Source organism: Peromyscus californicus, unplaced genomic scaffold (assembly GCF_007827085.1).
Source record: "Peromyscus californicus insignis strain IS unplaced genomic scaffold, ASM782708v3 Scaffold_5__1_contigs__length_169319896, whole genome shotgun sequence".
Classification (NCBI taxonomy): domain Eukaryota; kingdom Metazoa; phylum Chordata; class Mammalia; order Rodentia; family Cricetidae; genus Peromyscus; species Peromyscus californicus.
In genome coordinates this window covers 103,075,012-103,091,364 of record NW_026294573.1, presented here as the reverse complement: position 1 = coordinate 103,091,364, position 16,353 = coordinate 103,075,012, and the positions used below count along the sequence as shown (strand labels likewise).

At 51.3% G+C, this 16,353-nt stretch overlaps 1 protein-coding gene across 5 annotated transcripts in view; it reads right to left on the bottom strand.

Annotated features, from left to right (window-relative positions):
- Positions 1 to 9,566: 9,566 nt before the first annotated feature.
- Pax5 (paired box 5) overlaps positions 9,567 to 16,353 on the bottom strand; it is a 186,601-nt gene continuing 179,814 nt past the window's right edge. For all 5 annotated transcript variants that reach the window (XM_052717643.1, XM_052717645.1, XM_052717644.1 and 2 more), the window contains one exon: positions 9,567 to 14,833. In XM_052717643.1, coding sequence (XP_052573603.1) covers positions 14,757 to 14,833 — 77 coding nt within the window. In that variant the 3' untranslated portion in view covers positions 9,567 to 14,756. The remainder of the gene's footprint in view (positions 14,834 to 16,353) is intronic.

Below are 16,353 nucleotides of genomic sequence, written 5' to 3'. Positions count from 1 at the left end.
AGTACAGATCCAGTCAGGTGTGGTGGCACATGCCTGCCAACCTAGCACTTGGGAGACTCCATATGGTCTGAAATCAATCAATCAATCAATCAGTCAATCAATCAATAAACAATAACAACAAAATGGAAAAACCACAAAGAAACAGTGACAGCCGCAGTAACAAATGCAGAGCGTGGCAGCCTTCCGCCGCCCAGTGGATTCATGGTTTTACTGGCATTTTGGTTTGGCCTAGGTTGAACTGCGCCTGCCGGAGGCGTAAGAATATGAGAAGGGCCCAAGAACCCTGCCTCTGGGGAAGAGTGAGTGGAACACCCTTGGCACCCCCCCCCCCAGGCCTTTGCTGCCTCCTGCATAGCTGGCTGGGGTGCTAAGACCAACGGAGTGCTCAGTTGGGGTGCAGAGGCTCAGTAACTTCCTTTTTGGGGGCCACACCACTTGGCTTCAAGTCTTGGCCACACTGGCTACCACCTGCATAATGGTGAAATCTCTTTCCAAGCTCATCCGCGAGGCTGGTAATTACACTCACCATGTTATTGTGTGGGTTAAATGAGACGATACGTGTGTGGAATCAATTTGTTTAAGAGATGTCACTCTGAGCTGTAAACACGAAATGAGATAAAGTTCCACTCTTCACTGGGTAAAGCTGTTCTTTCCCATTTCTGGTAGAGTGGCGGGATTTTTATCATCCTGGGTCAGATTCTAGAACTTTCTGATTATTTCCAGTTACTAGAACAATTTCATTTTGACGTCAGCTCTGCTCTTTTGGAAACTTCTGTCTCAAACATGGTGTTCTTTCCCTCTCCAGGGCAGGCTGGGCCTTTCTGTGGCCTGAAGAGACTCCGCGTTCCTCTTCCATTGCTGCAAACCACGGATGGTGACTTCAGATAACCATCATTATCTCATGGTTACTGTGGGACAGGAGTTTGGTTGTTCCTTAGCTGGATCCTCTCCTTGGGGCTGCCAAGGCTGAGCTCAAGGTTCCTGAGAGGCTGCTACTGCTTTTACAGCTCAGGGCCTGCTCCATCCCTGAGCTGCTGATAGAGCCCGGTTCAACTCAGGACAGTGAATCAAGTTCCGACAGCTCTAGAACTGATGTTCCTGGCTCCTGGAGGCTGCTGCCCATTCCCTGGAGCATAACTCTGCCCGGAGCATGGCAGATATCTGCCTCCCTGGTCCTAAACCCTCTTGTAAAGAGATGGCCTGTTGAAGTCAGGCCCACCCAGGATACTCTCTTTCAATTAGGGTCAGTGCATTAGGGACCCGAATTACACCTGCATCATCTGCCTATTGTGGTCCTGTGGTGATAAATCCTATGTTCCTCCCCTCCCCACTCCTGTGCCCAGTTCGTGGATGTTGACTCTCAGACAGCTCAGCGGCAGCCCGATGGGCTGGCTCTGTTTCTCCCCAAGCCCCTTAATAAAGACTTCCCACCCAAAACAGCCTGCAGCGTCTAAATGCCCCTTTGCCAAGAGAGGCTCTTTGGGGTCCCAGCAGGGCAATATAACTGTAGCTATCACCAGTGGCATTCCATTGCCCACAAGGCACTGGCATGTAGTTGGTATATCCTTTCTCTCGCTCCAGTAAGCAGAAGGGCGGGGCCAGAATCGTGGCTGATGGAGAAGATGCTCAAACAGGAAGTGGAAATTCTAGTCTCCTCTTCTCGAAGTTACCTTGCAAGGGGTTCTCTCAGCTGTTGCTGCTCGGCTTGAGGAGGAATCAGCAATCCTCCTCAACGGGAGGGAGTGTCTGGCCTCTCTGATGAACCTGAGCGTTCCCCTTGCTGTCCGCTTCCTTCTGTCTCAAACCTCTTGCATTTGTGGTCAATGGTTGTGGTCACGGATGGTGAATGGAGGCTGTTACTGAGCATCAAGTCTAGCCTCTGCAGTATATCAGTACGGTAAAAAGTGACATGAATGTTTGGCTTCAATTATGGGCCTTGGTTATGTAATTCTGGAGCAACAGGAAAAAGTCCTCTAAGTATTAGTGCCCAGTAAACAGTTAGTACTCAGTAAATGCTAACAGGAGTTCTTGTTCACGGCTTAACCCAGAGCTCTGTTTAGAAGGTGGGCAGCTGAGCAGAGTGGGTCTGGAGCAGGTTTGCAGAGGATGTACCGTGAAACGCCTTCCATCCTCCCAGGACAGAAGCTTGGTGTCAGGTAGGGTTCAAGCTGAGGGCAGGGCAGAGGTGAGGCCTGGAGCTGGGGAGGGCGTGTTCAGGCCATTCTGAGTGAAGAAGCCACGGTAGCAATTCTCAGCACTCATGGGTGTTGCTGGTCCTGCCCCAAACCTGTCTCCTGTCTTCATCACACAGCTAGGCCGCACCCGTCCCCCTTGCAACGGTGTGTGGCCATAGGGCTAGGCCGCACCCGTCCCCCTTGCAACGGTGTGTGGCCGTAGGGCTAGGTGGTGGCTAGAAGTCTGTGAAGGTAGACCCTTTCAGCCCTGCTGATGGAGATGGCAGGCTCTTTCCTTCTTCAAAGGTCTAATGCTCTCAAATAAGGCAAACTTGAAAATGGCAAAGCCAAGAGAGAAAAGGAGCCTGGGTCCTTGGGTCACCTTGTGGAAGGCTGTCCACCTTCTGGGAACGCCAGTTATGTGGGCCCCAAACAGATTTCTAGCGGGTTACCATTGCAGTTGTGGGCTCTGCTTATTTTATTATATAGGCTGGCGTCGCCTTAACCAATCCACAAGCTTACCAGTGAGGGGGAAAATGAGCGGGCATCTATGGAGTCCATGGTTTAAGAATTTCTCCAAGTTTTCAACTTGGCTGCCATGCTCTGTAAAATACACACAATGTTTTGATTCCACTTCACAGAAGGGCTTTCTTTATAAATGCTCTTTGGGGGCCTTCCCTATTAAAAGAGGCCCGCTTGTAGAAACCGCTGCTTAGCATTTTTGGAACTTGTTATCCTATTCAGCAGAGTGCGAGTCAGGAGGGCTCTGCACTCGGACAATTACTGCTCTTGATTAACACCAAGAACTGATGAGTTGGCCTTTCCAGCATGCTAAGCAAACTCAGCCAAGCAGAAAATATCACTGAAGGGGAAACAACAGGAAGTGATTCTCTTGGTTACATTAGCGCCGTTGCGATATTTACACATGTTTGTGGATGAGGGGGGAAGCTCCGCTGCCGCCGCCTCCGCGTGCCCTTCCCCATGACACCACTGATCTGGAAAAGCCACACCTCCCTCCCAACCTGAGCTGTCCATGTCCTCTAAGACTACGGCAGCCTCTTGGAAGAGTCCCACACCCAGGGGTGTTCAGGCTAAGCCCGGGGTCTCTGCTTTGCCCCTTTCAACCCCCACTTTCAGGCAACTGAGGGACCAGCGTCAGGCCTAGACATGGAGGGACGGCTTTGGTCTCACACTCTCAGACAGCTCAGCGGCGGCCCGGTGGGGTCTGTTGCTCTGTCCCGTCTCCAGTATTGACGGAGGCCCTGTTCTTTTAAAAACCGTGTGAGTTGGCTCACCTGTAATGCCTGGGAGGCTGAGGCAGGAGGATCATCCTGAGTTTGAGTTCAAGGTCAGCCTGGGCTAGAGTGAAATCCCATTTGAAACCATAAAGCAAAGCAATAAATATTCCTGTAAATTTGAGTTATGCTTTTAATCACAGGCTGAGCTTGTACTGATAAGTAGTAGTACATGTATGTCCTTTTGTGAATGAGTCATGTGTGTCTTCGACCACTTTTTCTGTGGAGGAGGGGACTGTCTTCACATTTTACATGCAAAACTTTTGTATATTAAGAGCACTGTGTCTTTTCGCATTTCTTAGATTTATTTTACCGAGCTATTTGCCTTTGCATTTTGTTAAAAATTTTTTTTTAATCACACATAAAATTTTATCTCTATTATATAATATACATTATCCAAATACATCACTCTTTTCTTTGGAGACTTTGTATCTCTTTTTGAGCTACAAAGTCATGTTGCATGCAGTACCTATAACCCTGCTAGTTTCATGGAAAATTGTAAAGTAACTCCTTACTTAGTCCAGCAGAAACTAGATTAAATGTGGGGTGCTAGGAAAGATCTTTCTGGGGACCATACTGGAGAGCTAAGAAATGGAAGTGGGCGGTGAGGCAAAAGTCTCCAGCACAGACAGGACACAGCGTGCTGGCTAGAGACAGTAAGACATGCCAAGGGCGGCTGGTGTATGAAGAGCCAGCCTAGCTGGACTGGGACCTGCGAGTCTCTGTAATCTTGGGTGGAGTTGTGGACAGATCCCCAAATTCACACGCCAAAGTCCTACCCAACAGTACAGCAGAAGGTAGCGGTTCTGAGACAGGGTCTTCGAGAAGTGTCTAAGGGGAAGTGGTCATTAGGGTGGGCTCTAATCCGGGCAGGCTGGTGCCCTTCTGACAGGATGCGTGGAAGGAAGACAGAGGGGTGTCTCCGTCTCCACCAGCAGGATGGTGAGGGGCCTCAGAGGGCTCCAGTCCTGTGCACACTGGAGCCTCCAGAACGGAAAGGAAACAAGTCAGGAAGCCAGCCTGTGTGGGGTGCTGAGTTCCTCAGCCTTGAAAACAAACACCAGGAGGTGCTTTATTTACTAAATGCCCTCAGAGTTGGCCTGAAGCAGGGCTTGAATGCCTCCTATCATCAGATCCTGGGGAGACCAAGCCAAGAACAGCTTGTTAATTTAAAAAATTATTTAAAGATCGTGTATAAGGCGTACTCCCTGAAGAAAAAGAATCAGCACGTAACAATAAGCAAACCAAAACCAAACACGATCACTTGGGGTGTCAATATCTCTAGCAGTCTAAAACCACAATGGCTGTGTCTGCTGTGAGGAGGCTTCCGGGTGCCAACCACCCCACTTCCTGGACTTGGCAGGTGGAGTACCTCGCCTGAAGTCAGCTGGGGCAAGTAGGCCTGGAGGTCCCCCTCCCCCATAGCCATGTGCTGGGTATGCTCACTTCTCCCGCTCTCTGCAGCCGGCTGAGGGGGGGCTTCAGCCCCCGTCTACACTTGCTACCTTCTTTTACTCTTTGGGCAGTTCTAGCTGCTAGGAAATGACGTGGGCCCAGGTAACCGTCTCTTTTGGTCCCTATTCAGGTTAGCACTCAGTCTGACATACAGAGTCTCGGAGGGCAGGACCACAGGGTTCAGGGGTGAGCAGTCTGGGGTCTGCACCCAACACACCTTAGCCTGGGAGGCCTCTCCTTCCCGCCTCTCTTAAAATCCCTGTTGGAATCCTGTGCTTTGTTCCTGGCTCAACTCAAAAGGCACCTCTTCCGGGAAGCCTTTCCCTGGCGAACTCTCTCAAAACTGAACGGAAATTCCCTTCTGAGGATACACTTGCCTGTCTGCCCAAGTGTAGATGACTCTGGTCATGTGGTGACCAGAATTAAAGCATACACATCACCTGCGCCAGACGGGTTTCTTCTGTCACTTCCCACCTCATTCTTTGGAGACTCTCAGGGCTCTGGGGAACAGGAGCTCAGGCTACCCTGGCTGGCTAAGCAAGCCCCTGGTTCTGCTCCTTCTCTTCCCCTAGCACCAGAGTTACCGGCACACACCGTCATGCCTGGCTTTCACGTCAGTTCTGGAGGACCTGAACTCAGGTTCTCATGTTTGTGCAGAACGCGCTTTGGCCACGGACCCATCCCCCAGCCCACATTTTGACTTCTTTACACCAGAGAAGACATCTTGGTGAATGTCACATTCATCATCTAGAAAACCTTTTCACACACTGCACAACCCTTACCCCTCACAACACTGAGGTAAGTGTGACAAGGAGCACACACACCCATTGTACAGGAGAAGGAATGAGAACGACTGTAAGCTAAGAGAGTGCTTGTACCAACAAAATGGCCCCCTGCCAAACCCCTTAAGAGACTGTGCCTTGTCTCATGGAGGCTTCCTTCCCCACTCTGGCCATCCCTGTGTGCAGCACCTACCAGGGCCTGGCTTGGAGGGAGTCTGGGGAATGAACAGACCTGAGGCTTCACCTTGCGCTTCAGACCTCAGGCCTCCCTTCTCTCCCTCGTGGTTGTTCCAGGTAGAGAAAGATGCAGGCTGGCACTTCGGCTCTCAGATTTATTACTCTTCTTTTGCTGTGACAAACCCCCGAACGGAAAGAACTTACCCATGAAAAAGTTTTATTTTGGCTCACCATTTCAGAGGGGTCAGGACATATTTGTTTGGCCCCATGTGCTCGGGCCAGACATTATGGTGGTGGGAGCATGGGGCAGAACAGGCAAGTCCTCATGGTGGTCCAGGATGTGCAGAGAAAGTCGGGAGGGAAATGGCCAGTCATAATATCCTGCCAAAGACCCACCCGTTTCCTCCAGCTGGGCTCCGCCTCCCAAATTCGCATCACCGGGGACCAAACTTTCAAAACACCAACTTGTGGGAAACATTTCCAATTCAATTATAGTCACCCTCCTCTCCTGGGGGCTCTGTCCCTCACCTTCATTGAGCTCTCACGTGGGGCTGCACCTGCCCTGGCTATCACAGACACCACTGCCCTGCTTCTGAGACAGACAGCAGGAGCAAGGCTTCTGTCCCCACAGACACAGAAGCATGAGCCTTCGTGGCTCCCTCCCTGTGTTATCTACCCCAAACACAAGCGCTTCTCTCTCAAGTTGGTGCTCTAAGTCAGAGGCTTAGGAGGAAGAAGAGCTGGGCTCTTCCATGCTCACCCGCCTTCTCCCTCCCTGAGGAAACATCTTCGGCGTCACCATCCATTGCAAAAATGAATGGAGGCCATGCAGCCGGCTTTATTAAATATGAATGAGTCGCAGTCCACAGCCCCCACATGGTCACTCGCCCACTCCATCTCTGGCAATTACTGAGTTGCACGCACTGTGCCAAGGGGCACAGTGGTCCCCGCCTGCCCTTGCAGGCTGACACAGCCCGGCAGGGGCATGGCTCGGGTCTACAGCTGCCCTTCCCCCGATGGGGGGGAAAAAAAAACAGCCACCTCTGGTTCCCATGCAGCCCAGCTGCTCAGTTAGAAAGGCTCAGGGACAGGGTTTGCCTCTCAAGACTGTAGAGCCTGGGCACCAAGCTCAGGTCAGACAGAGCTGTGCCTTGGAGACTATGGGCAAGGTATTCTGGTGTGAGAGGCTTCTGAGCTGTCAGTACCCAGACACTTCAGGTTCAAGGAGACTCAGGCCGGGTTGAGGTTAAAGGCGAAGGTGCAGCCACACACCACTCACTCATTCAGCTGCGTTAACTCAGCGTTCCCAAGCTACTGGGTTATGAATGTGATGTGCGCCGGGTTCTTCACTGCTGTTTACTGATGTAATGGAGGCAGAATGGATGTCCAGTCAATTGCTGAATGAATGAACAAGTGGAACAAATGATGTGGGTAGTCCCGATGATGTCTGAGTTGAAGAAGTTGAGGTTAAAGAGCTTAGTGAAGGTTCCCAGGCCAATGGGCGGCACAGTGAGTGTGTGTGTGTGTGTGTGTGAGAGAGAGAGTGTGAGTGTGTGTGTGAGAGAGAGAGTGTGTGTGTGAGAGAGAGTGTGTGTGTGCGGGAGAGTGTGCGTGTGTATGAGAGTGTGTGTGAGAGAGTGTGAGTGTGTGTGTGGGAGAGAGAGAGTGTGTGTGAGTGTGTGTGTGGTGTATGTGGTGTGTGTGTATGTATATGTGTGTGTGAGAGAGTGTGTGTATGAGTGTGTGTGAGTGTGTGTATACGTGTGAGAGAGTGTGAGTATGTAAGTGTGTGTGAGAGTGTGTGCATGTGTGAATATGAGTGTGTGTATGTGTGTGTGAGAGAGAGTGTGTGTGAGTATGTGAGTGTGTATATGCATGTGAGAGTGTGAGCATGTGAGTATGTGTGAGAGTATGTGTGAGTGTGTGAGTATGAGTGTGTGTATGTGTGTGTGAGAGAGTGTGTGAGTATGTGTGTGTGTGTGAGAGTGTGTATGTGTGTGAGAGAGTATGAGTATGTGTGTGTGTGAGAGTTTGAGTATGCGTGTGTGTGAGACAGTGTGTGACTGTGAGTGTGTGTGTATGTGTGTGAGAGAGTGTGTGTGTGAGTATGTGTGAGTGTGTGAGAGACTGTGTGAGTGTGAGTATGTAAGAGTGTGAGTGGTGTGTGTAGTGGGGGTGGGTGGGTGTCACCCATTACTGACCTAGTGAACTGGCCTGGGGTCCCCAAGTGCAGAGTCTGCCCCGGCTGTCGTACATACTGGGTGTCTAAATTTGCTTCTGACCCCAATTTAACCAAGAGCCATCAAGCTGTTCACTACTCGAGGTGACTTAGTCAAAGCTGTCACAGACCATGTCCGGATTAGTAAGAACAAATACGATCAAATCCTTTTTCTGAACTTAAAAAATTACTTTTATTTTAGGAACCAATAAAATTATGGCAAATATTTACAAATAATTATCTCACATAAAGGTTACATAAAATCAATTCTTCACAAGGAACAGTCACTCATGAAAAGACACAGATATTGAAACTACGCCAACCTTATTGCATGTTTCTCCAGCTAATTTAAAATAAAGGTGTTGCAGTCAACCATTTAACTTAAAATAAGACCACAAATCCCAGGTTTGACGAGAAAAAAAGTTAAATTAAAAAATTAAACCATCCCAGTGTCCCCCCAAGTCCCACCCGAAGCCCCACCCTTCCCCCAACAAAAGAAAAATATGTCCAACATCTTTGGCAAATTGGCACTGCTGTAATTACATTCAAATATTATCACACACAAAAGCAACACACATCACTAAGAAAAAAAAACCACCAATATTTCAAGTCAGTTCTACTAGAAAAAAAGAATATAAAACATACACACTTTTAAGAAGCTTTTTGTTTCTCAATCTGTTGGAGACAGATCGTCTCCCACTTTCAAAGGCAATTCAATTGTGTGGTTTTATTTATTTTTTGTTGGGTTTTTTTGTATATTTTTTTTAACAAGCGTCTATGCAGGCATCACAAACTTTGGCGGATACAGTAGATATGCATTTCTTTGATGCTGGGCCAGTCCCTAGGACAGTGTTAACCATCTAAAAGAATGAGAAGCAAAACCCACGAGTTCCATCAGAATGTCATCTGCATTCCTACAAATACTCAATGTCCTCAGGCCACTAGAGGATGACAGACCAGGGCAGCATCGTCCAGCAGGAGCCAGGGCCACAAAATTCTACCCTCTTCCTACTGTGAGGGGGACCCTGTAGCCAGTCAGAGAAGAGGCGTGTTGGCAACAGCAGGCCCTCACTGCCCACTACCCACCCCGTGGCTCGGGCCTTGGGGTCAACTCTGTCCCTTTCTGAGCCTCAGGACAGGCTGCTGCTGGGTCTGCTCACCTGTGACCAAAGGCAAGGAGAGCCAGCAAGAACTGGCCCCGGGAGACACAACAGTTCTTCTGAGTTCCGTGTCCTAGTATTAGAGAGAGAGTGTGTATGTGTGTGGGTGTGTGATAGAGGTATGTGAGTGTGTGAGTGTGTGACTGTATATGTGGTGAGACTATGTACGTGTGTGTGCTCTCGCACGTGTGTGTGAACTCCCTTGTCCATGCACATGTGCACACGGCATGAAGAGGAAGGCCTGACTATGAGGCTCTGAGTTTTGCAGGATGTTTAGAATAGACGGGATTTATTTTCTTTTTAACTTTATAGCAACTAATTGGCTATTGATTGGTTGGAATTTTCAACTCTCCATTTCCTCAAATACAATAAAATCGTTTCATTAAAATGTACTCATGCTTGGAAACGAGGGGGTCATTAAGTGGTTTCCTTTCTGTTCCACTGTAAGTGAAATGTACCATTTGTAAATCAAAAGCCCATCGTCACATGTTCTCAGTGGTGCTTTTGGAGAAGACCAGGGATGCACCGTCTGAATGGTGGTTTGGGGGACTGTACCCCATGTGCAACTTAGCAGGTAAGTGAACCAGGTCAAGTGAGACTACAGGTTGGCCTCCTGAAGCCGGGTCTTGGAGTCAGTGGGAAGCACAGAACTGCCAGCCCCTTGTCTTCGATTTGTTTTCTTTCTGCCCTCTCTGCTCCGTGCTCCAAGCTGTCCAGGCTGAGCCTGATCCCACTGAGAGGTCACCAACATGCCATGCCATTCCCACAGTGAGGACAGAAACAGCAACTTGGTACTGCTCAGGAGACTAAGGTGTGGTCAGAAGAATCTAGAGGTCCTAAAGGGTGGCTGTGTTCAACCTCATCTCATCTGGAGACGAACTCAGAGGAACTTCTGGATTAAAACCCAGGAATGGCAGTGATCAGATATGAGTTCCCTGTTGGTCCTGGGAGTGTCCAGGAACTGGGCCTCAGTGATGAGGAATCACCAAAGACAGATAGATGGGTGCCTGCTGCTCCCAGCATGCCCCTCTCTCTACAGAAGCTGCATCTACATCCGAACAGCACCTGGGCAAGGGTCTCACTATGTGCTCTGCAGCTGGCCCTTGGGGACCTGGCTGCCACTGGAGGAACAGCCTTAGCTGACAGAAGGCAAGTGTGGATCAACTCTGTGGCTCCCTCATGAATATGCAAAAAGAATCTTGAGGCCCAGGACAACAGGGCCAAGGGGCTGAAGCAGCCACTGGGAGGGAGGGCAGACTCAAGGCGAGATGTCGTGGCCTGACTGTCCACGTCTCCAGACATGGATTTTGTTTCCTTTTAAGAAATGCACATGCCTTGGACCTCTGGGAGGTAAAGCACTAAAGGAATAAATTTACCCAGGTGCACCACTGTGTGCCTGGAAATCATCACAGGCAGACTCCAGATGGGCGACAAGGCCAGGGCCACTATGGAGCTGGTCTAACGCAGAGACTTACAGGGTCAACCTGCTCCAGCCTGGCCTGGCCTGTGCAGGGGTCTCCTGGGAGACTGCGTTTCTGTCTCCACTTGTTCCTAGTATTTGTTTGGGAGTGCTCGGTTTGTTTTTAAGATTTGCTCCCCATGGCTCGGAGTTAAATTCTAGCTGAAATGTCACCCACAAGGGGGTGGATGGAGCTAAGGCTGCCAAAGGCACAGCCGTCACTTCGGAGCCTGCCTCCTCATAAAGGGATTTCACCCCTCAATGCCCTGTGGCCACATCTGGGGCTCCATACGTAGAAAACCACCAGCTCCCCTCAGACCCACCACGTGCGTCTTTCACCCCACCACCACTTCCCAAGTTCAAACTGTTTGCACATCTCTCATCCCCTTCCCGTCTTCTCCAAGTGTTCGTGGAAGAGTAAGGAGAGAACAGAAGGGCTTTTGACAAGACTGGGGCTCACACGTCGGTGGCTGGTGGGCTCCATTCAGCCCATAGGCACCTTTTCCTTTGACTGAAAGGGCGTTTTTAAAGTTTTCACTATTGAGATGCCAATCCATGGGCCAATCATGCTCTAGACACCCGGAGATGCACCGTACCCTGCTGCTTTGTGCCCTGCCCAGAGGGTGGGTTTGAACCACCCGGCTGGCCTCAGATATTGCAATCTGGATGGCCCAGGCACCCCTGCACATTGTCACAGTTTGTTCCAAAGTAGAAAGGGCAGAGAAAAGAGAATGGAGATGGCTCATGGAACTGTTGCCTCATGCTCTGAGAGCCAGAACCTGTTCATGTCTAGACCCTGCCAGGGACCGTGGCATGGGCTTGGACACACTGTCCTGGGAGCCTCAGGGTACATCAGGGAAAGGCTCCATGTGAACACTCAGAAGTGTTCCGGTGAATTTAGGTAAAGACTGAAAGTGTCAGTGTTAATGGGACCAACAAGGCCACCAGTCCCCAACCCCTTTCTGTTACTGGACCAACTTTTGGGCTCTGTTCTTTCCTTCTTGTAGGTCTGGGGAATTCTGGAGTACTAAGGGGTGGGAGTCTTCAAGTCATATACTTCATGATGGGGGCTCAACTCTGTGTGCAAAGAATATTACTCGGAGATCTGAGGATTCTCTTCATCCTTATCTTCACAGGGAGCCTTGGATGCCAGGATTTTAGCCCCATGGGATAGTGGAGCATTACAAAGCAGTTTCGGTTATGAAGGCACAATCTCTAAGCAGGTGCCTTAGCAAAGGTGGGCTTGGTATATCATCACAAGTTCTCGGGCTGGAGCTGGACAAATGGTGTGAAAAGATCTCTTTTCACCAAGTTCAAACAGGACTGAAGGCCTGTGGAGGAATAGCCAGGTCTCCTGCCATGGTGCTGCGGAAGCCTCAGACTCCGTTTTGAATTCTCTGGCATGTGCGTCTGCAGTGTGCGAGTGCTAGCTGGAGAGAGCAGGTGTGCAAATGTGAGAACACTCACGTGCGTCTGCATCTCAAGAGCCGGCGAGAGCAGTGTGTGCATGAGCAGCCGTGTGCCTCTGCTCCCTTGTGCTTCTCCCTGGCACCCCAGGAACCCCGGGTTGTCTCATAAATACAGACTCCAATCTGAGGCCCAGCAGCACCTCAGGGGAGAGAGGAAAGACACACAGGTGGAGCTCCTTACATGGGCATGGTCAGGTGGCGGGGGAGGGGGAGCCACTGCAGGGCTGGGTGGGCTTTGCTGAGGAAGGAAGGAAGGAAGGTGTACACATGGAAGGCTGGTACAGGGAGGCTGCCCTCTTGCAGCTTGGAACTGCCAGGAGCACAGGGTGAACACCCCTCTAAGAGACCAGTGGCACGGGACAGAGGAGGCATGAGGATGGAGCCTTCTCCTACCTTAGCTGACAAGTGGAAGCTGAATGCAGGTCACTCAGCTCCTGGAGGTGGGCTGGGGCCCCGGCTACCTTTCTTTGGCAGCAAGTTCCCCAAGCACTAAGCCTGCTTCGAGCTCATGCACCTTGCCTCTGGCCCGGTGACAGGAATCCTTGGCAGTTGTACCTGTTCGGAAGCCTGATCTGGAGTACGGGGACAAATGGTACCTCTTACCATCTTCACAGTCACCTTCTCTCCCAGGTACAAGAGATGGCTAGATGGAAGTGACAGCTAAAGGGGTCCAGGTCCCAGCCCTACCTCTGCCAGTCAGTGGGGACTCCACTTAACTGAGCCTCAGTTTCTTCTTCTGTCCCACTGCCCTGTGGGAGGTATTGAGGCACAAAACACTTGTGTGTGTGTGTGTGTGGGGGGTCTGTTTGGTCTCCCCATCTGGTTCTGGTTCCCTAAGCTGGGCCTCAGTTTCCTCTCAGAACTAGCCCAGGTCTTTCTGAAGGCTTTTCGGTTCCCACCCTTGTTTTACACTTGACTGGAACGTTAGCAAGATCCCACGTGCTTGCTCAAAAGGGAGGGCCTGCCCCAGGTGACATTGCCCCTGCCTCAGCTCCCTGGGAGGAAGGGAGGAAGGGAGAGAAGGAAAACTAGTAAGCTAAGCCAGCTGTTAGCCCCCCAGAGGCTCAGAGAGGTCAAGGGTCTGAAGTCCCACAAGACGGCAGACCCTAGGGACGCTGCTGTCATGTGAAACCGTCGTTTGCTGACATGATCATGTTAAGCCTCAGTTTAGACAGGGGTTCTTCTCTGCCATTTTGAGTTGGCAGGATGGGCTGTGCAGAGAACAGAGGTTCCAGATGAATAAATTGTATCACCGGGCACCCCAGACTCAAACCCACCCTCAAGTTACCCACCAGTTCCTCAGTGTTTGGCCCGTCCCTCCCCTAGCCCCTCCTCTGTCTCCCACGGATTCCTCTGCCTTTCCCACAGTGAGTTCCATCTCGACACCTTGTATGAGCAAGCTGGCCTGCAGGTGTAGGTCGGGTACCTGCCACCATCCCCAGCACCTCCATGCCCAGCCACACTCTGTGCTCCCCAAGGGTGGCAGCGCTGCTTGAGAGGAAGCTCGGGTCCTGGCTGATGCCTGCAGGGTATGCTGGTCCTCAGTGCTGGCATCAGTCCTTTCTGCCAGCCACTGTCTCTGTGGCTGGGACAGACTCGCCCAGAATCCAGTCGTTGGGGGTCCCAAAGGATGGTTGCAAAGTGCCCATGGCTGATGTCCAAAGAGGTCTGAGCTTGGGCATGCCTCAGCAAACATATTCAGTTTGGTGGTTCCAGGGGCCAGGAGGACCATCGGACCCTGGCCTGGGTCCGATGATCTTTTGATCCAGATAGCTATTCAGAGTCACAATGCCATCAGCGCTTGGATGGATGACCTCTTTCTTTAGGACAGCAGCTGTCCTAGACAGTTCTCTTGGAGTCCCTTGATTCAGAAAAGGACCATTGACACTATGGTGGCTCCGTGGAAATGGAGGCAAGAGGCCAGGGAGTCTCCCCGAAGTGTATTCCTCTTGGGGGGAACCTCAGGGGAAGCTTGTGCCATGACCCCCAGTGAGCCTTGTAGATATTCGAGACGTGAACTAGAGGCCGGGCATCCTCAAGGTGGCCACTATCAGTATCAAAGACGGCTTTGAGATACCTGACAGGGCGCCAGGGCAGAGGGAAGGGTGTTCTGTGCAGAGGTGGAAGATAGCCTGTGGTGCATTGTGGGTAATCTGCTCTGTCAGACCTTCAGGGCCACGGAGAAGAAGAAGGTATTTACATGGGTGCTGGGAAGCAACAAAAGCCCGCTCTCCTTTGCAGGCCTGCCGTGGCTGAACCCCACAGATGGTCAGACGGTCAGGAGGACTGGTAGGCTGGGCTGGGCTGCAATGGTCTTCAGAACAGCAGAGCCCCTGTCACCACTGGGAGAAGCTTGTCAACTGACTCTTGAAATGGATAAGAATCCAGAAGTCCAACAGCCCTACCTGGATCCTAGGCAGGGAAAAATGGAGGGTTGGATGCTTCAGCTGTGTGTGGGATGGGGTGGGAGACGGCATTGTTGGGCCCCTCTGTCTGTCTGGGGGATTAGGAAGCTGTCTATCTCAATGATACGCGTTGAAGAATTGGTGCCCACATGGCTCTGAGGGTCAGTGGCGGTCATAGGCGGTGGCTGCGGCAGGTGGGGCCGCCCCTCGGGCTGCGGCGCTGTAATAGTATGGGGAGCCTGGAAGAGACAAGAGGGCACTGAGGTGAAACCGGGGGTCCCTTGTCCGCCAGTCTCCCCTCATCCAGTTAGGGCCACTGTCCACTCTCCCTAAGATCTTTGTCCTGATCTTTTTCCCGAGTCGGATCAGCGCCACCCAGAGCTGCATGCAGACTGAAGGCCCTGGTTTCTATCCTGGCTGCTGCTGCACGTGGTCTCCCTTCCTTTTGTGTGGCTTCTGGCTGCTTCCATGTCATTGAGAAGAACTGGGTAGTTGTCCTTATGGACCACAAAGCCTAAAATAGTTAGTGTCTGGTCGTGTGTAAAAATGTCTTTGAGGCCTTACCTACAACAAGGATAAAAGTGTTCAGGTTTTTGTCTGTTGACAAGCCTTGGCCAACCTCCCTGGGCTCGTTGGCCATTCTGCCCATTACTCCCGGCCATACTCCCCACCACACCCAAAGTTTGTGCCTGTCATCTACATGGGTCATCTCATTCAAATGTAGGGGGCAGGGCCAGTGGCCCCATTTTATCAGACTCGGGACTCCTGCTTGGAGTTCCGGGCCTGTGCCCTTATCCTCTTTCCTGCCTAGGCTTCCTCCAAGCCCTAGGACTCTGCCTTTCTCCTCTGGGAAGACTCTCCCATGAGCTCACTTTCCTTCACAGGTTGAGCCGCATGGTGTGACCACCTCTCTCCTTGTGCATGTCCCCTCTCCTAGGGCAGAGAATCCTTAATAGTGAAGGCCTGGGCTCTGGCCTTCTTGGCATTTGCCCCCAGCTTCCAGCTCTGCTCAGTGAGGATCCTGGTATGAAGGAACAACGGCCCTGAGTGAACAAGCGGTAGTGGGGATCCTGCTCAACCGTCCATTTCCTCACCTCATTGGCTGCAGGCATGAGCAACAGTGGGCAGCCACCGATTCAACATGGCTGGATGCTCAGAGTTCAGGGGAATCTGACCCGGGCATGTTAGCTCACACGTATAATCCAGGGCTTGGGAGCCTGAGGCAAGAACATTGCCCAGCGTTGAAGACCAGCCTACATACTGAGACCCTGTCTTGGGAAAAAAAAATTTAAAAAGGAGTTTGTGCCCTGGGAAGCAGGGCTTTCAGACAAGCTCCGGTGACCACCTGACAGGAAGTGGGATTGGTCTGGCCTCAGGCATGGACAAGGACATGGAGCAGTGGCGGCAGTGTGAGGGGGGTAAGGCCCCTTCCTGTGACCTCAGGACAGAGTGGTCCCCGGGTTCCTCTCACGCCTCTGGACTGTTTCCTGCTGTTTGGACATGTTCTCTAAGGAAGCTACCAGAAGTCCTATCTATACTAAAACTCTTCCCAGGTTCTTGGGGAGCTGGGGACCCAGGGGCCTGGCTGGATTCTCAGATCACAGAAGCCAGAGCTTTAAACCGTTCACAGTGAGGATGGTCAGCAAAAGAAAAACCCACTCATGTCACAAAGCCCCTCAGTACTGGATCCTGGCCGTGAACCCAGGATATGTGTCCTTGGCAAGGGGTTCATTCACCACAATACAGTTCAAGGTCGACA